The sequence below is a fragment of the Ascaphus truei genome, chromosome 21 (assembly GCF_040206685.1).
Source record: "Ascaphus truei isolate aAscTru1 chromosome 21, aAscTru1.hap1, whole genome shotgun sequence".
In the NCBI taxonomy this organism is placed as follows: Eukaryota; Metazoa; Chordata; class Amphibia; order Anura; family Ascaphidae; genus Ascaphus; species Ascaphus truei.
This window is the reverse complement of record NC_134503.1, coordinates 26,891,776-26,913,207: the sequence shown is the minus strand read 5'-3', so window position 1 is coordinate 26,913,207 and position 21,432 is coordinate 26,891,776. Positions and strand designations below refer to the sequence as shown.

Genomic DNA, 21,432 nt, shown 5'->3' with positions numbered 1-21,432 from the left:
CAAAGAATTGGGACAGGCACAGAGCAGACACACACACACACTGTATGGCTACATATACACACACACACGTTATATTATATGTATATACACAAAAACCACAAAAATATATATATTTACACTACAACCAAAATGATATATATATATACACAACTGTATGCTCATCTGCATGTCTTAGGCAGGTCTGCAACCCCGCCTTTCACCATTATCACCCAGCACACAGCACTTCCACTGCAGCAAGGGATTCTGGGGAATGACATGCAAATGAGCACACAGTGCCACATTTTGCTTCAAAAACCATTTTTAACATGGTTCCCTATAGGCTTAAGCTTGCTGCATGGTCACAGCTTTGAGCACAGCCAGGGTTAAGGTACATACCCAGAAAACCCTGTTTCGACCTTTATGGGTCTCATCAGTGTGGGGTTGGTAAACTGGGTATGCAAAGAAGCTAAAGGATGGGCCAACCATAATACTGAGTTAAGTTATGGTGAGTAAAAAAAGTGACAAAAACCCTCCACAGCAAATATGCAAATGTAAATACAACTATATGCTCATCTGATATATACACACACACACACACACACACACACACACACACACACACGTCTGTGTTTCTCACTACGCACGCCCCAAACAATACGATCTAGAACAACTAAACATGGAAGGATTACTTTATGTATCTAAATAGGGCGACTGTCCGGGTTAGTTTCGTCTCACACACTCCAATGTATCTGGCATGTGATATCATACTGGTGACATCATAATGCACATAGCCTGGTGGCAGATAAGGAGTCAGATAGCTATAAAGGTTACACAGAGAGCAGACGCAGAAAGAAAGAGAGGAAGTCAGTGTACACGTGAGGAGAAAGTAAGGATGCTGGAGAAAGGGAGAGACTTAAAGAATTGGGGATATCATAAGGTATTAAAAGGAAAGAGATGGGGGGAGGAGAGAGAGAAGAGGGGGGAGGAGGAATGAGGTTGATTTCTTAGAATTCCCGAGCGACGCCGGGTACATTAATGGATATATAGATATACACTGGCGACACACTTTATTCGAGCTCGGCTAGTCCCACGAATTCGGGTATACCCGGGTGTATTGAGGTTTGTGACTGTTTTCTGCCCGAGTGCATTGAGGTATTTTCCGGCAGGGATTGAAGCATTTTATTCCCGTTGGCTGCAATACTGCACAGTACATATATATATACTGCATTACAATTCATGAATTTATGCCATCTGGTAGACACGCGAAGCATTGCAGCCTATTAAATCCTAATCATTATCATTTAACAGATCAGCCGCCCATCAGCCAGGCATGAACCCAGGCTGGGAAGGCAAATGCAACGGGGCTTGTCAGAGGTGAGGAGCGGCGCATTCCAGGTATCTGCCAGGTACATACCGGGTATTTGCTCGAATAAAGTGTGTCGGTGCAGTATATAAACTTAAAGTACCCGGTGTCGCTCGGATATCTCCCCTGATGAAGTCATTTCTATGAGGAAACGTGTAGGGCGTGGTCTGGCTGTGTGGCACTCACTTAGCAAAGGACTGAGAGACTGTGTGTACACTGCTATACACTTCCGAGACTCCAAGTAACCTAATACTGGTATTGCTACTCTCACGAACCATTGGTGTTGTTGTTTCCGGAGGGACATCCTTATCCGGGGCGCCGGGAGAGAGGCCGGTTCCGCTTCCGCCTACCGTGGAGGGGCGACGTCGGAGAACGCCGAGGTCACGAGGCGCATCGGAAGGACCGTATGGTTGGCGATTGAGTTATCTCATACATGCGCTCAATAATGCTATTTTTGTGAGTGGGCATTTGTCTAAGTTTTATGTCCCTCAAATGCATATTGTTTACGGTAATACACTAGGTGTGTGCCTGTTTGTTTTTTCTCCATACAGATTCCTGTCAGGGATTGGCCATCCCTTATTCGGGCTGCAAACCATCTGGTGGATACAATTTGGGACTGAGCTGGACACCTACCTATTGGTCTTTTGTATCAATTTTTATATTTTTGGTCATATAATTTTTTAATATTAAATGTTTTTATTTGTTTATATTATTTTACTATATGTTATATTAGACTAGTTGTTAGATTAGACCTACTACACACAGCTACCGTGGTATTATTCCTTTATATATGAGTTAGGTATATCTACTGTATATTTTTATTTACTAGCATATCATAGACAGCACTTGGATATTTTCTCTGTTATTCATCATCAGCCATTCATATAGGGACTCAATAGGCGCTACTTCATAGTCTTTTTTGTTATATATATATATATATATATATATATATATATATATAAAAGTATATATGTATATATATACACATATATATGTTCTTCAGTATTAGGTGATACCTTTTTTATTGGACTAACAATTTATGTCACAGGACAAGCTTTCGAGAGTTCTCCTCTCTTCTGGGGAGCTCTCGAAAGCTTGCCCTATGACATAAATTGTTAGTCCAATAAAAAAGGTATCACCTAATACTGAAGAACTCATTTATTCTGCACTATCGCAACTGGACTAACACGGCTATTTTCTGATAGATATATATATACATATATATATCTATCAGTACCGTGTTAGCCGAGCTTCAATAATCAAAAAATAAATAGATGATACCGTTCTGTGGCTAACTAAATGCTTTTATTTGTGCGAGCTTTCGAGATACACTGATCTCTTCTTCCGGCGATGTTACAATGAATGAAGCAAGCAAAGCAATATATATATATTGGAAAAAGGTTACTAGGAGAGGGGACTGCATCTTTAGTAGAGACTGTATATACTCTGCACTTATTCCCTATAGCGGTGCAGTTCAGACGTTAACCCTCAGCCCGCCAGCTTCCCATTGCCAAAGTGGTTAAGGCAGATGGGCAGATGCTGCCGGCGTCTCTGGGAACGCGGCCTCCGCACCGTCTTTACACGGCATTATGTCTTATAGTGATCACAGGCATAATCTTCATTATTTTTATTAGCGCAGACAGATGGTGTTGGAGTGAGCGGATTCAGCCGAGCTGTGCGCAGCGACGGGAAATATATACACAGCAGAACTCGCAGCGCACCCAAGTCACGGCTCACCCTACAAGTGGCCTTACTGCACCCTATGGGCAAACTATATGTGAATATACATACTGTATATATTCATTATTCAGAAATAAAGAGAAATATTTGTTATATTTCTTTCAACTATATTCTGTTGATATACACAGAAAACCTTCCCAGGGGGATATGAAGGTACAGACGTGTATGTGTGATATAGATATATATATATATATATATATATATATATATATATATATATATATATATATATATACCTGCCTAAGACATGCAGATGAGCATACAGCTATATTTGCATATTTGCTTTCCTGTGGAGGGTTTTTGTCACTTTTTTTACTCACCATAACTTAACTCAGTATTATGTTTTATATATATATATATATATATATATATATATATATATATATATATATATATTTCACACACACAAAAAATACAGTATACAGTATATATTTGTGTATAGAGCTATGACACCTTTTTTCCACCACTTTTTGTTATTTCCACACCCTAAGTATCTTGTTTTTTTATTTGCCCACAAATCCACTATCTTTTCAAAGAAAAAAATAAAAGTGGGACGCAGTGAGAGATCCGATGTTACGCGGCCGAGGTCTCTCGCTCCCCTGGAAGCGGAACACGCGCGTAGTTTGGCCTGATGGAAAAAAAAAGTGCGTCTGCTGTTCCCTGCGTCCAAATTCTCCCGGGGCCGCCCCAGGGGTTTGAACAAACCGAATATTATCTTCCGTCTCGGAAAAACAGCCGCGCGCTTTTGTGCTGCTTAACAATAGGGGGGCACGCAACAAAAAAAAAATCAGTTTAATTATTCTTTGTCAGCGCAGAGATATGTTACGGAGCCGGCAAATATAACAGAGCAGATTAAATTCAACGTCTACACACACAAAAAAAAAATTGTTAAGCTGCACGATAAGAAGTCTATAAAAAAAAAATTAATTTTGCTCCGAAATATCTCCGGAGGAAGGGGAAAAAAAAAGAAAATAAAGTAATCATTTTGCATAATCAGCGTGCACCATCTGGACCAATTAACAAGAGTTCTATACAAGTCGGAGAATCGCACACACGGTGTTATTAAAGATGGAGAATTATCCAAGTAATAAATCCAACGGAAAAAAAAAAAAAAAAGCTATTTTCCACGGCCTGTCAGCGCTATTTAAACTTCGATTACAGAAGAACACTTGATAAAAGAAATTAATATTATGCAAATAACTCTCCCCCCGCTATTTCAAATTGCCCACGCTGTGGTTTCCGTGGTTAATTCAGGATCCAGGCTCCCCTGTCAGGTCGGGCGATCATCGGTGATACGGCGTGAAAACAGCGCGGGGCACCGGGGGGGGGGCTGTAATTGGAAACCGCCGATGCGTCTTTCCATTGTGAGGGCGAAATTAAAAGCGGGTGTGTGCGGCTTGTTGAGTCTGGCGACTGGTAAGCCACGTCTGCCGGTGACCTGGTGTGAATGGTCCCGGCGAGGCCCAAAGTGACCTTCAGGGCAGTGGCCTGTTTAATAGGTTAAGTGTTTGAGATCTTTTTTTTTTTTTTTTAAATATCAGTGTGATTTTGTTGTTGTACTTTTAGCATTTGGAGGGTTTTTACAACCTCTATCCAATGTCTTGGGGCCAGGCTGCGACTGAGTTCTCACAACGCAGAACATTACGGAATCTTTCCTAAGGAAGACGGTTATACACAGAGGGGGCGAGAGAGAGGGCGAGAGAGGAGGCGAGAGAGAGAGAGAGAGAGAGAGAGAGAGGGGGCGAGAGAGAGCGAGAGAGGACGAGAGCGAGAGAGGACGAGAGCGAGAGAGGACGAGAGCGAGAGAGGACGAGAGAGAGGACGAGAGAGAGGACGAGAGAGAGAGAGAGAGAGAGAGAGAGAGAGAGAGAGAGAGAGAGGGAGGGAGAGAGAGAGAGAGAGAGAGGGAGAGAGAGAGAGGGGGAGAGAGAGAGAGGGGGAGAGAGAGAGAGGGGGAGAGAGAGAGAGGGGGGGGTGAGAGACTGAGAGGTGGGGGATGGGAGAACGAGAGGTGGGGGGAGAACGAGAGGGTGGGGGGAACGAGAGGTGGGGGGGGAGAACGAGAGGTGGGGGGGGAGAACGAGAGGTGGGGGGGAGAACGAGAGGTGGGGGGGAGAACGAGAGGTGGGGGGGAGAACGAGAGAGTGAGAGAGGGGAGAAGGAGGGGGAGCGAGGGGCTGGAAACAAGAAGAGATATAGAACTGAATATCAAGCAGACAGCCTCCTTCATATAACCCGCACTCTGTGTATAGTGTGTAACCTGTGGGACGTGAACGGGATGTCCCACCACGTGTCACCAAGCTGAAGGGGTTAAAGACGCCGGTCCCAGCCCCCCCCCCCCCCCCCCCGACAGTTCTGGGGGAGACGGCTGACGGTTTCATCCAGAGCGGAGGTAATTCATCATCCTGAAGCAGGCAGCGAGCGTCAGGGTGACAGCGTGCACATGGCATCGTACACACCGCCACCAGCTGTCACCCGCACAGTAACCCCCTCACTGCCGGCACCCCCCCCCCTACCCACAGACTCCGACATCAATCTCTGCTCCGTCCCGGCCGCAGACCCATTCATCCCCCCCGTCCCCTACCAGACAAGTGACCCGCGCTCATTTCTCAAAGGAGAGGCAATCGGATTAGTTCTTCCGACGGGACCCAGATAATACGATATAACCGCGCTCTGTGCCTGTGTATAACGCCGTCTCCTCTGACAGGTATTCTGTCTTCCCCAGCACGGACCGGACCTTCCAATTCTCCCCCCCCCATCCCTGTAACACTTACCCTGCCGGTTCCACCCAACTCCCTAAACCAATCAGAGCGTAAGCTCCGGGGGTCAGAGTCCTACACAGATCTCCCACATAAATTGCAAGCTCTGTGGGTCAGTCTCTTTCCCTCCCGAGCTTTCACTCTGCATGCAATTTACTCCCGCATGTATTTCGAGTGTAAGCTCTGTGGGTCGGGCATGTTAATGTACAGCACTATTTTAGAAAGCTTGAAAACCGGACACCTTTAAATTTGTCGGGTGGATTCCCAGGGCTGAACCGGGTTATTTAACTCGGTTGCGGGATTGAAGCAGCCATTTTGTTTCCCCGGGACATGGAACAGTCCCGGCGCTACCTTCACAGGTACGTATCTCGGGAATCAGGGGGGGACCTGAAAATGGCGCGTTTCCGCCATAGGGGGAGCCCTTATCCCGAAATCCTACGAAACAGAAAAGCGGGAGGGGTACTGTATAAAAAAAAATGGAGATGGGGCATTTGCAGACGAAGTACTCGCGCTGTACGCAAATGCAGAAACGCCGCCCGTTGTTACACACCCGATCATCGGACATCGCAGAGAGACTCACCGGATATTGCGTACAAGTTGGAGTGCTGGTTTTCAAAGTCCGGGCGCGTGTTATTCCGGCCGCGGAACGTGGCGGGCAGCGTCAGCGAGATGTGTCTAATTAACAACAGAACATTGCATCATTAAAATCAAACACCCCAAACATTCAGCAATAATTCTCTATTCTTCTACAGGGCCGGCGTGAATTTACTTACCGTGTGACATCACGCGATGACGCAGTGTCAAATAAAATAATGTCTGCCCTAGCCAAAAATCCCCCTGTCCCCTAAAATCCTTTACCACGTACAATGGCCACGTGGAGCAGAGAGAGAACCCATGGGCGTATCTTTAGCTCGTCCACATGGCCCCAAACCTGCTTCATAAAACCCCCATTGTCCCGCCATACAGTGGCCAAGCTGCAGCCGAGGATTCTGGGTAGTCACATGCAGATGAGCGCACGACCAGGTTCCTGGAATATTTTCTAGCTTTGGCTCTCTATTTCAAACAGCAGAAAAAATGATAGATTTTTCAACAAATTATAGATTATCAGAAAATGATACGCCCGCCTCTGATTAACCCCGTGCGCCTACGACGCATAGCGGAGAAACAGTTAAAGCTGCACATTGTGGATTACTGCGTTTTGTTCTGCTTTAACATATTCAGATCTAGAACGTCCCAACATAATGATTTATTCCACAGCACACGGGCCGCACAATCAAATAATAAGACATGGTTTTATAAACGATGTGTGTGAAGAGCTGGTTTCTATGGCTGCCATTTTGCTTACCAGAATCCCCTGCTTGTCTTGCCCTCGATGTTAATTGACGTCCCTCTCCCAAGTAAGGGCAGAAGCATCATCAGACTGGAATTAAAAGCTTCACCTTATTCTACCCGCCATATTTTGCCATCCCCAGATAGCAGCATTTTTCACAGGGACGTCCTCCCACTCAGAAGGCTCCCGTAAAGTATAGGAGGTTTCAAAAAGAAAGGGAAAACAATATACACATACATACACATACACACACACACGTGTGTTTATATCTACAAAATATATGCCGTGAAAGAGAGGGCACTTGGCGTTCAGCAGCTGATGTGTGCGCCGAAACACAGCCAAGCAGGGGATTCCCAAGTTATGCTCCTGAGGAAGTTGCTTGCCAGCGACGAAACGCGTAGGGCCGTTCTGATTGGCGGTTCCAGTAGTGACATCATTTGACGCGCTGCGTCAAGCTCCGGGCAAATCGCGGACAACTTGGGAATCCCCTGCTCAGCTGTGTTGGGCGTACACTTCAGCTGCTGACGGCTGAGTGCGCTCGTTTTCACGGCGTCGCTGGAGTCTTTCCCCTGCTCCCCTGGGACACAGAATAACATCACAAGGCGATTTCTCCTGGTTTCAGTGTGTTCCTGCAGTCACAGCAGAGATTCCTACCGGTTATCGGGTTTATATATGGGGCGCGCGCACACACACACACACACACACACACACACACACACACACACACACACACCTATAAATCTATTTCTTTTATAGTGGGATTTAATCCAACTCCTTTAAAAGGAACATTACAACCTCCCATACAAACCCCCCAAAGAGCTCGGCACCCCCAAAACATATGGCAAAATCAGACTACTCGTTACAAACCGGCAGGACAAACCCCGCAGCAGCGAGCGGAGGCATAATCAGGAACAATCGCTGCTCTCAGAGTATACAGAGTTTTACAATTAATCATCATTTCAGGCGCTGGAAACGGCGCTGACACTTTACACCGACTGTGAATATACAATTAGAGCAAAGTTCTTCATCACACGAAACGCGGAGCCGGGAAGTGGGAAACAATTAGAGTTTAAACTCGTTACCAGCTGCACACACTCACAGAGTACAGGAAGGGAACTCGAGCGTAACATGATGTGACTGATGTCCTGTTTGTATTGATACACTGGCAATAATGTACGTGGCGATCGATAAACTAGATATAAGAACGCGGGATATTTTGTGAGAAGCACAGCAGATTCCTGTCCCGCAGAGCTTACCATCTAAGGGCCAGATACAGAGAGCTCCGGTAAATCCGGGCTCATAACGGGACGTGACCTAAATCAGGAGCGGGGGCGTGATGATCCCCGAGGATAACCGTGTATCCTCGCAGCTAATTATATGCACAAACAGCGACCGTTCTACATCTCATTAGCATAGCGTTACTGTCACATTATTGTAACATCATGTTGTGATATCTGCCAGTAACGTGACGGTAATTATGTCTTAGTGTTACTCCCACCCAGACCCTATAACTTCCAATAACGTGACGGTAATTATGTCTTAGTGTTACTCCCATCCAGACCCTATAACTTCCAATAACGTGACGGTAATTATGTCTTAGTGTTACTCCCATCCAGACCCTATAACTTCCAATAACGAGACGGTAATTATGTCTTAGTGTTACTCCCACCCAGACCCTATAACTTCCAATAACGTAACGGTAATTATGTCTTAGTGTTACTCCCATTCAGACCCTATAACTTCCAATAACGTGACGGTAATTATGTCTTAGTGTTACTCCCATCCAGACCCTATAACTTCCAATAACGTGACGGTAATTATGTCTTAGTGTTACTCCCATCCAGACCCTATAACTTCCAATAACGTGACGGTAATTATGTCTTAGTGTTACTCCCATCCAGACCCTATAACTTCCAATAACGTGACGGTAATTATGTCTTAGTGTTACTCCCATCCAGACCCTATAACTTCCAATAACGTGACAGTAATTATGTCTTAGTGTTACTCCCATCCAGACCCCATAACTTCCAATAACGTGACGGTAATTATGTCTTAGTGTTACTCCCATCCAGACCCTATAACTTCCAATAACGTGACGGTAATTATGTCTTAGTGTTACTCCCATCCAGACCCTATAACTTCCAATAACGTGACGGTAATTATGTCTTAGTGTTACTCCCATCCAGGCCCTACTGTATAACTTCCAATAGCGTGACAGTAATTATGTCTTAGTGTTACTCCTATCCAGACCCTATAACTTCCAATAACGTGACAGTAATTATGTCTTAGTGTTACTCCCATCCAGACCCTATAACTTCCAATAACGTGACAGTAATTATGTCTTAGTGTTACTCCCATCCAGACCCCATAACTTCCAATAACGTGACGGTAATTATGTCTTAGTGTTACTCCCATCCAGACCCTATAACTTCCAATAACGTGACGGTAATTATGTCTTAGTGTTACTCCCATCCAGACCCTATAACTTCCAATAACGTGACGGTAATTATGTCTTAGTGTTACTCCCATCCAGGCCCTACTGTATAACTTCCAATAGCGTGACAGTAATTATGTCTTAGTGTTACTCCTATCCAGACCCTATAACTTCCAATAACGTGACGATAATTATGTCTTAGTGTTACTTCCATCCAGACCCTATAACTTCCAATAACGTGACGGTAATTATGTCTTAGTGTTACTCCCATCCAGACCCTATAACTTTCAATAACGTGACGGTAATTATGTCTTAGTGTTACTCCCATCCAGACCCTATAACTTCCAATAACGTGACGATAATTATGTCTTAGTGTTACTCCCATCCAGACCCTATAACTTCCAATAACGTGACGATAATTATGTCTTAGTGTTACTCCCATCCAGACCCTATAACTTCCAATAACGTGACGATAATTATGTCTTAGTGTTACTCCCATCCAGACCCTATAACTTCCAATAACGTGACAGTAATTATGTCTTAGTGTTACTCCCATCTAGACCCTATAACTTCCAATAACGTGACGGTAATTATGTCTTAGTGTTACTCCCATCCAGACCCTATAACTTCCAGTAACGTGACGGTAATTATGTCTTAGTGTTACTCCCATCCAGACCCTATAACTTCCAATAACGTGACGGTAATTATGTCTTAGTGTTACTCCCATCCAGACCCTATAACTTTCAATAACGTGACAGTAATTATGTCTTAGTGTCACTCCCATCCAGGCCCTATAACTTCCAATAACGTGACGGTAATTATGTCTTAGTGTTACTCCCATCCAGACCCTATAACTTCCAATAACGTGACGGTAATTATGTCTTAGTGTTACTCCCATCCAGACCCTATAACTCCCAATAACGTGACGGTAATTATGTCTTAGTGTTACTCCCATCCAGACCCTATAACTTCCAATAACGTGACGGTAATTATGTCTTAGTGTTACTCCCATCCAGACCCTATAACTTTCAATAACGTGACAGTAATTATGTCTTAGTGTCACTCCCATCCAGGCCCTATAACTTCCAATAACGTGACAGTAATTATGTCTTAGTGTTACTCCCATCCAGACCCTATAACTTCCAATAACGTGACGGTAATTATGTCTTAGTGTTACTCCCATCCAGACCCTATAACTCCCAATAACGTGACAGTAATTATGTCTTAGTGTCACTCCCATCCAGGCCCTATAACTTCCAATAACGTGACGGTAATTATGTCTTAGTGTCACTCCCATCCAGACCCTATAACTCCCAATAACGTGACGGTAATTATGTCTTAGTGTTACTCCCATCCAGCCCCTATAACTCCCAATAACGTGACGGTAATTATGTCTTAGTGTTACTCCCATCCAGCCCCTATAACTTCCAATAACGTGGGGGTAATTATGTCTTAGTGTTACTCCCATCCAGACCCTATAACTTCCAATAACGTGACAGTAATTATGTCTTAGTGTTACTCCCATCCAGGCCCTATAACTTCCAATAACGTGACGGTAATTATGTCTTAGTGTTACTGTACTCCCATCCAGACTCTATAACGTGATAACGTGATGGTAATTAGTAGGAGTGAGGTGGAGCTGCACAGGTAAGAAGCAGGGAGGGAGGGAAAGGGTTAAGGCGAGAGAGAGCAGTAGAGGTGAAAGGGGTGGAAAGGAGACAGTTTGGGGTAGAGCGCAGGAGATGATTCGAGGCACAGCGAGAGATCAGAGCTGATATGTAGGGAGGAGCAGATAAGTGCAGAGCCTTGAAAGTAAGGAGGAGAACTTTATGGGTGATCCGAATTTGATGGGATGCCAGGAGAGGGATTTAAGGAGGAGACGAGTAGGGACTGTTCCTAAATGATTCAAGAGCAGCATTTTGGATTGATTGCAAGGTAGAAAGATGCAGAAAGTAGGTAGACCTGTTGGTAGTAGGTTACAATAGTCAAGACGGGAGAGAATAAGGGCATGCATGATTCAAATAATCTTTGTTCTTTTCAAAACCTCCTCGATTTGTCATCATCATGTCAGTAACGTCCAGAGAAAACGAACGTCAAATCATTTTTGGGCCTGTTAAATATGGCAACCATTGTGAAAAAAATATCAACCTATGTTAAATTTAGACAACAGATACTTTATCCTAGATTTATACTTACGGTGTATTTGTATTTATATTGATCCAGAGGAAGGCAAACAAAAAACCCCAGTGACACATTATCCAAGGATATCTCATAAGGGGAAAATAAATTCAAATATTGACAATCGGATTTTCTCCCTGGATCAAAATCCTTCCCATGTTTACTTATTTCGTATATCCCTGTATACTTTTCCTTTCTAAAGGATGTCCAACCTCTTTTTGAACAAATCTATTGTATCTGCCATCACAGTCTCCATGGGTAATGAATTCCACACTGTAACTGCCCTTACTGTAAAGATCCCTTTCCTTTGTTGCTGGTGAAATCTCCTTTCCTCCAACCTTAAGGGATGGCCCCGAGTCCTTTGTACTGCCCGTGGGATAAATAGTTCTTTTGAAAGCTCCTTGTACTGTCCCCGAATATATTTGTATATAGTTATCATATTCCCTCTTAGACGCCTCTTTTCTAATGTAAATAAATCTAATTTAGCTAGCCTCTCCTCATAAGTTAGAATGTCCATCCCCTTTATTCATTTGGTGGCTGTTCTCTGCACTCTCTCTAGTTCCATAATGACTTTTCTATGAAGTGGCACTCAAAATTGTACTCCATATTGAAGGTGTGGTCTTACTAATGCTTTGTAAAAGGGCATAATTATGGTTACTTCCCTTCCATCCATTGCCCGTTTTATTGAAGATAAAATCATATTAGTCGACTGGTGTTGATAATTTGGTTGAATTTGGTGGAATTCAAGTGAAACTGCCCTTTTAACGCATTGCGATAATTCAAAACATTCTTCCAAAATATGAAACCCCCAAAAAAATAACACAAAATACCCAAAATATGGTCACGGAATCCTTTTCGGCAAAGAATTAAAATGCAAAGTAAAAGGCCGTTTGGTTAATGGCGGTAAAAACCCTCACAAAATGTTTTCAGTTTCGCAAATCCATCGCCGCGGGTAATAAAAATAGTGTAACGGAGGGAGGAGGATTTATTACAAAAATCTATAAGTCGCACTGCGTTATGTGACATCACTGCTCCATGGTAACGGGTGTCATTTGACGCTGCGTTGCCATGGAGACGTGTGGACAAGAACCAGTAAGTACATTTACAGAGGCCTCGCGCTCTTCGCGCGGGGGCCTCTGTAACCGCGCCCCCCCCCAATAAAGTCTCGCGCTGCACTTACCCTAAACAACTAGTATGTTATTAGCGGGAGCAGAGGGTTCGAGGCCGACATCGAGGCCCCACGCGGGGCGCCAGCTGGAGAGCGCTGCTGGGCGGCATTAATGTCCCTTTCAATTATTCTGAAGTATTCAGCATATTTGAACTCGATACGCGTTATTCTGCGCTATTCTGCGTCATTTGCAGAGTAAAACCAAACGAATTCAACGTCCCTACAAAATACTGAGGAGGTCGAATGTTCTGTTACAGGAGCGACCAACGCCCATCCTCAAGGGCCACCAACAGGCCAGGTATTAGGGATATCCCTGCTTCAGCACAGGTGGCTCAGTCTTCGACTGTGCTGAAGCAGGGATATCCTGAAAACCTGAGCAGTTGGTGACCCTTGAGGACGGGCGTTGGCCGCCCCTGTTCTATTGTAATGGAGTCAGACACACACTGACCTCCGACGGAGAACATTCATTTTTGAGTGTGGGTCTCTGAAGAGACCGATTCTCTGAGGCAGCCACGTGGCAGTCTGTGAAGTGGCCACGTGGCTGCTCCGTCCCTAATCTCCCCTACAAAAATAAGCAATTACATTATGACGCAGCTACTACAGCACGCAGGCGAGCCAGACTATATAATAGTGCTCTGTGTATCACTGCTGGGAAGCGCTGGGTATATGGACAGCGCTATATTACGGTGTTCTGTGTATCACTGCTGGGAAGCGCTGTGTATATGGACAGCTCTATATTACGATGTTCCGTGTATCACTGCTGGGAAGCGCTGTGTATAAGGACAGCGCTATATTACGATGTTCCGTGTATCACTGCTGGGAAGCGCTGGGTATATGGACAGCGCTATATTACGGTGTTCCGTGTATCACTGCTGGGAAGCGCTGTGTATATGGACAGCGCTATATTACGGTGTTCCGTGTATCACGGCTGGGAAGCGCTGGGTATATGGACAGCGCTATATTACGATGTTCCGTGTATCACTGCTGGGAAGCGCTGGGTATAAGGACAGCTCTATATTACGGTGTTCCGTGTATCACTGCTGGGAAGCGCTGGGTATAAGGACAGCGCTATATTACGGTGTTCCGTGTATCACTGCTGGGAAGCGCTGGGTATATGGACAGCGCTATATTACGGTGTTCCGTGTATCACTGCTGGGAAGCGCTGTGTATATGGACAGCGCTATATTACGATGTTCCGTGTATCACTGCTGGGAAGCGCTGGGTATATGGACAGCGCTATATTACGATGTTCCGTGTATCACTGCTGGGAAGCGCTGGGTATATGGACAGCGCTATATTACGGTGTTCCGTGTATCACTGCTGGGAAGCGCTGTGTATATGGACAGCGCTATATTACGATGTTCCGTGTATCACTGCTGGGAAGCGCTGTGTATATGGACAGCGCTATATTACGATGTTCCGTGTATCACTGCTGGGAAGCGCTGGGTATAAGGACAGCGCTATATTACGGTGTTCCGTGTATCACTGCTGGGAAGCGCTGGGTATATGGACAGCGCTATATTACGGTGTTCCGTGAATCACTGCTGAGAAGCGCTGTGTATATGGACAGCGCTATATTACGATGTTCCGTGTATCACTGCTGGGAAGCGCTGGGTATATGGACAGCTCTATATTACGGTGTTCCGTGTATCACTGCTGGGAAGCGCTGGGTATATGGACAGCTCTATATTACGGTGTTCCGTGTATCACTGCTGGGAAGCGCTGTGTATAAGGACAGCGCTATATTACGGTGTTCCGTGTATCACTGCTGGGAAGCGCTGGGTATATGGACAGCGCTATATTAGGATGTTCCGTGTATCACTGCTGGGAAGCGCTGAGTATATGGACAGCGCTATATTACGGTGTTCCGTGTATCACTGCTGGGAAGCGCTGGGTATATGGACAGCGCTAAATTACGGTGTTCCGTGTATCACTGCTGGGAAGCGCTGGGTATATGGACAGCGCTATATTACGGTGTTCCGTGTATCACTGCTGGGAAGCGCTGGGTATATGGACAGCGCTATATTAGGATGTTCCGTGTATCACTGCTGGGAAGCGCTGGGTATATGGACAGCGCTATATTACGATGTTCCGTGTATCACTGCTGGGAAGCGCTGGGTATATGGACAGCTCTATATTACAATGTTCCGTGTATCACTGCTGGGAAGCGCTGTGTATAAGGACAGCGCTATATTACGGTGTTCCGTGTATCACTGCTGGGAAGCGCTGTGTATAAGGACAGCGCTATATTACGGTGTTCCGTGTATCACTGCTGGGAAGCGCTGTGTATATGGACAGCGCTATATTACGATGTTCCGTGTATCACTGCTGGGAAGCGCTGTGTATAAGGACAGCGCTATATTACGATGTTCCGTGTATCACTGCTGGGAAGCGCTGGGTATATGGACAGCGCTATATTACGATGTTCCGTGTATCACTGCTGGGAAGCGCTGGGTATATGGACAGCGCTATATTACGGTGTTCCGTGTATCACTGCTGGGAAGCGCTGGGTATATGGACAGCGCTATATTACGATGTTCCGTGTATCACTGCTGGGAAGCGCTGGGTATATGGACAGCGCTATATTACAATGTTCCGTGTATCACTGCTGGGAAGCGCTGGGTATATGGACAGCGCTATATTAGGATGTTCCGTGTATCACTGCTGGGAAGCGCTGAGTATATGGACAGCGCTATATTACGGTGTTCCGTGTATCACTGCTGGGAAGCGCTGGGTATATGGACAGCGCTATATTAGGATGTTCCGTGTATCACTGCTGGGAAGCGCTGGGTATAAGGACAGCTCTATATTACAATGTTCCGTGTATCACTGCTGGGAAGCGCTGGGTATATGGACAGCGCTATATTACGGTGTTCCGTGTATCACTGCTGGGAAGCGCTGGGTATATGGACAGCTCTATATTACGGTGTTCCGTGTATCACTGCTGGGAAGCGCTGGGTATATGGACAGCTCTATATTACGGTGTTCCGTGTATCACTGCTGGGAAGCGCTGTGTATATGGACAGCGCTATATTAGGATGTTCCGTGTATCACTGCTGGGAAGCGCTGGGTATATGGACAGCTCTATATTACGGTGTTCCGTGTATCACTGCTGGGAAGCGCTGGGTATATGGACAGCTCTATATTACGGTGTTCCGTGTATCACTGCTGGGAAGCGCTGGGTATAAGGACAGCGCTATATTAGGATGTTCCGTGTATCACTGCTGGGAAGCGCTGTGTATATGGACAGCGCTATATTACGGTGTTCCGTGTATCACTGCTGGGAAGCGCTGGGTATATGGACAGCGCTATATTACGGTGTTCCGTGTATCACTGCTGGGAAGCGCTGTGTATAAGGACAGCGCTATATTATGGTGTTCCGTGTATCACTGCTGGGAAGCGCTGGGTATATGGACAGCGCTATATTACGATGTTCCTTGTATCACTGCTGGGAAGCGCTGTGTATATGGACAGCTCTATATTACGGTGTTCCGTGTATCACTGCTGGGAAGCGCTGGGTATATGGACAGCGCTATATTACAGTGTTCCGTGTATCACTGCTGGGAAGCGCTGGGTATATGGACAGCGCTATATTAGGATGTTCCGTGTATCACTGCTGGGAAGCGCTGGGTATATGGACAGCGCTATATTAGGATGTTCCGTGTATCACTGCTGGGAAGCGCTGTGTATAAGGACAGCGCTATATTAGGATGTTCCGTGTATCACTGCTGGGAAGCGCTGGGTATATGGACAGCGCTATATTACGATGTTCCGTGTATCACTGCTGGGAAGCGCTGGGTATATGGACAGCGCTATATTACGATGTTCCGTGTATCACTGCTGGGAAGCGCTGTGTATATGGACAGCGCTATATTACGATGTTCCGTGTATCACTGCTGGGAAGCGCTGGGTATATGGACAGCGCTATATTACGATGTTCCGTGTATCACTGCTGGGAAGCGCTGGGTATATGGACAGCGCTATATTACGATGTTCCGTGTATCACTGCTGGGAAGCGCTGGGTATATGGACAGCGCTATATTACAGTGTTCCGTGTATCACTGCTGGGAAGCGCTGGGTATATGGACAGCGCTATATTATGATGTTCCGTGTATCACTGCTGGGAAGCGCTGGGTATATGGACAGCGCTATATTACGATGTTCCGTGTATCACTGCTGGGAAGCGCTGGGTATATGGACAGCTCTATATTACAATGTTCCGTGTATCACTGCTGGGAAGCGCTGTGTATAAGGACAGCGCTATATTACGGTGTTCCGTGTATCACTGCTGGGAAGCGCTGGGTATAAGGACAGCGCTATATTACGGTGTTCCGTGTATCACTGCTGGGAAGCGCTGGGTATATGGACAGCTCTATATTACGATGTTCCGTGTATCACTGCTGGGAAGCGCTGGGTATATGGACAGCGCTATATTACGATGTTCCGTGTATCACTGCTGGGAAGCGCTGGGTATATGGACAGCGCTATATTACGGTGTTCCGTGTATCACTGCTGGGAAGCGCTGGGTATATGGACAGCTCTATATTACGGTGTTCCGTGTATCACTGCTGGGAAGCGCTGTGTATATGGACAGCGCTATATTATGATGTTCCGTGTATCACTGCTGGGAAGCGCTGTGTATATGGACAGCTCTATATTACGGTGTTCCGTGTATCACTGCTGGGAAGCGCTGGGTATATGGACAGCTCTATATTACGGTGTTCCGTGTATCACTGCTGGGAAGCGCTGGGTATATGGACAGCGCTATATTACGATGTTCCGTGTATCACTGCTGGGAAGCGCTGGGTATATGGACAGCGCTATATTACGATGTTCCGTGTATCACTGCTGGGAAGCGCTGGGTATATGGACAGCGCTATATTACGATGTTCCGTGTATCACTGCTGGGAAGCGCTGTGTATAAGGACAGCGCTATATTACGGTGTTCCGTGTATCACTGCTGGGAAGCGCTGGGTATATGGACAGCGCTATATTACGATGTTCCGTGTATCACTGCTGGGAAGCGCTGAGTATATGGACAGCGCTATATTACGATGTTCCGTGTATCACTGCTGGGAAGCGCTGGGTATATGGACAGCTCTATATTAGGATGTTCCGTGTATCACTGCTGGGAAGCGCTGTGTATAAGGACAGCGCTATATTACGATGTTCCGTGTATCACTGCTGGGAAGCGCTGGGTATATGGACAGCGCTATATTAGGATGTTCCGTGTATCACTGCTGGGAAGCGCTGTGTATAAGGACAGCGCTATATTACGATGTTCCGTGTATCACTGCTGGGAAGCGCTGGGTATATGGACAGCGCTATATTAGGATGTTCCGTGTATCACTGCTGGGAAGCGCTGGGTATATGGACAGCGCTATATTACGATGTTCCGTGTATCACTGCTGGGAAGCGCTGGGTATATGGACAGCGCTATATTACGATGTTCCGTGTATCACTGCTGGGAAGCGCTGGGTATATGGACAGCGCTATATTACGGTGTTCCGTGTATCACTGCTGGGAAGCGCTGGGTATATGGACAGCTCTATATTACGGTGTTCCGTGTATCACTGCTGGGAAGCGCTGGGTATATGGACAGCGCTATATTAGGATGTTCCGTGTATCACTGCTGGGAAGCGCTGTGTATAAGGACAGCTCTATATTACGGTGTTCCGTGTATCACTGCTGGGAAGCGCTGGGTATATGGACAGCGCTATATTACGATGTTCCGTGTATCACTGCTGGGAAGCGCTGGGTATATGGACAGCGCTATATTACGATGTTCCGTGTATCACTGCTGGGAAGCGCTGTGTATATGGACAGCGCTATATTACGGTGTTCCGTGTATCACTGCTGGGAAGCGCTGGGTATATGGACAGCGCTATATTACGATGTTCCGTGTATCACTGCTGGGAAGCGCTGAGTATATGGACAGCGCTATATTAGGATGTTCCGTGTATCACTGCTGGGAAGCGCTGGGTATATGGACAGCGCTATATTAGGATGTTCCGTGTATCACTGCTGGGAAGCGCTGGGTATATGGACAGCGCTATATTACGATGTTCCGTGTATCACTGCTGGGAAGCGCTGTGTATATGGACAGCTCTATATTACGGTGTTCCGTGTATCACTGCTGGGAAGCGCTGTGTATATGGACAGCGCTATATTACGGTGTTCCGTGTATCACTGCTGGGAAGCGCTGGGTATATGGACAGCGCTATATTACGATGTTCCGTGTATCACTGCTGGGAAGCGCTGTGTATAAGGACAGCGCTATATTAGGATGTTCCGTGTATCACTGCTGGGAAGCGCTGGGTATATGGACAGCTCTATATTACGGTGTTCCGTGTATCACTGCTGGGAAGCGCTGAGTATATGGACAGCGCTATATTAGGATGTTCCGTGTATCACTGCTGGGAAGCGCTGGGTATATGGACAGCGCTATATTACGGTGTTCCGTGTATCACTGCTGGGAAGCGCTGGGTATATGGACAGCGCTATATTATGATGTTCCGTGTATCACTGCTGGGAAGCGCTGGGTATATGGACAGCGCTATATTACGGTGTTCCGTGTATCACTGCTGGGAAGCGCTGTGTATATGGACAGCGCTATATTACGATGTTCCGTGTATCACTGCTGGGAAGCGCTGTGTATAAGGACAGCTCTATATTACGGTGTTCCGTGTATCACTGCTGGGAAGCGCTGTGTATAAGGACAGCTCTATATTACGGTGTTCCGTGTATCACTGCTGGGAAGCGCTGGGTATATGGACAGCGCTATATTACGATGTTCCGTGTATCACTGCTTGGAAGCGCTGGGTATATGGACAGCGCTATATTACGATGTTCCGTGTATCACTGCTGGGAAGCGCTGGGTATATGGACAGCGCTATATTACGATGTTCCGTGTATCACTGCTGGGAAGCGCTGTGTATAAGGACAGCGCTATATTACGATGTTCCGTGTATCACTGCTGGGAAGCGCTGTGTATAAGGACAGCGCTATATTACGGTGTTCCGTGTATCACTGCTGGGAAGCGCTGTGTATATGGACAGCTCTATATTACGATGTTCCGTGTATCACTGCTGGGAAGCGCTGTGTATATGGACAGCGCAATATTACGATGTTCCGTGTATCACTGCTGGGAAGCGCTGTGTATAAGGACAGCGCTATATTACGATGTTCCGTGTATCACTGCTGGGAAGCGCTGGGTATATGGACAGCGCTATATTACGGTGTTCCGTGTATCACTGCTGGGAAGCGCTGTGTATATGGACAGCGCTATATTACGATGTTCCGTGTATCACTGCTGGGAAGCGCTGGGTATATGGACAGCGCTATATTACGATGTTCCGTGTATCACTGCTGGGAAGCGCTGTGTATAAGGACAGCGCTATATTACGATGTTCCGTGTATCACTGCTGGGAAGCGCTGGGTATATGGACAGCGCTATATTACGATGTTCCGTGTATCACTGCTGGGAAGCGCTGTGTATATGGACAGCGCTATATTACGGTGTTCCGTGTATCACTGCTGGGAAGCGCTGTGTATATGGACAGCGCTATATTACGGTGTTCCGTGTATCACTGCTGGGAAGCGCTGGGTATAAGGACAGCGCTATATTACGATGTTCCGTGTATCACTGCTGGGAAGCGCTGTGTATATGGACAGCGCTATATTACGATGTTCCGTGTATCACTGCTGGGAAGCGCTGGGTATATGGACAGCGCTATATTACGGTGTTCCGTGTATCACTGCTGGGAAGCGCTGGGTATATGGACAGCGCTATATTACGGTGTTCCGTGTATCACTGCTAGGAAGCGCTGGGTATATGGACAGCGCTATATTACGATGTTCCGTGTATCACTGCTGGGAAGCGCTGGGTATATGGACAGCGCTATATTACGGTGTTCCGTGTATCACTGCTGGGAAGCGCTGGGTATATGGACAGCTCTATATTACGATGTTCCGTGTATCACTGCTGGGAAGCGCTGGGTATATGGACAGCGCTATATTACGGTGTTCCGTGTATCACTGCTGGGAAGCGCTGTGTATAAGGACAGCGCTATATTACGATGTTCCGTGTATCACTGCTGGGAAGCGCTGGGTATATGGACAGCGCTATATTACAGTGTTCCGTGTATCACTGCTGGGAAGCGCTGGGTATATGGACAGCGCTATATTACGATGTTCCGTGTATCACTGCTGGGAAGCGCTGTGTATATGGACAGCTCTATATTACGATGTTCCGTGTATCACTGCTGGGAAGCGCTGTGTATATGGACAGCTCTATATTATGATGTTCCGTGTATCACTGCTGGGAAGCGCTGTGTATATGGACAGCGCTATATTATGATGTTCCGTGTATCACTGCTGGGAAGCGCTGTGTATATGGACAGCGCTATATTACGGTGTTACATGTATCACTGCTGGGAAGCGCTGAGTATATGGACAGCGCTATATTATGATGTTCCGTGT

At 46.3% G+C, this 21,432-nt stretch overlaps 1 protein-coding gene across 2 annotated transcripts in view; it reads right to left on the bottom strand.

Annotated features, from left to right (window-relative positions):
- The window catches only part of MVB12B (multivesicular body subunit 12B), a 104,442-nt gene that overhangs the window by 45,123 nt on the left and 37,887 nt on the right, over window positions 1-21,432 (bottom strand). For both annotated transcript variants that reach the window (XM_075579408.1, XM_075579406.1), the window contains exon 7: window positions 6,422-6,516. In XM_075579408.1, coding sequence (XP_075435523.1) covers window positions 6,422-6,516 — 95 coding nt within the window. The remainder of the gene's footprint in view (window positions 1-6,421; window positions 6,517-21,432) is intronic.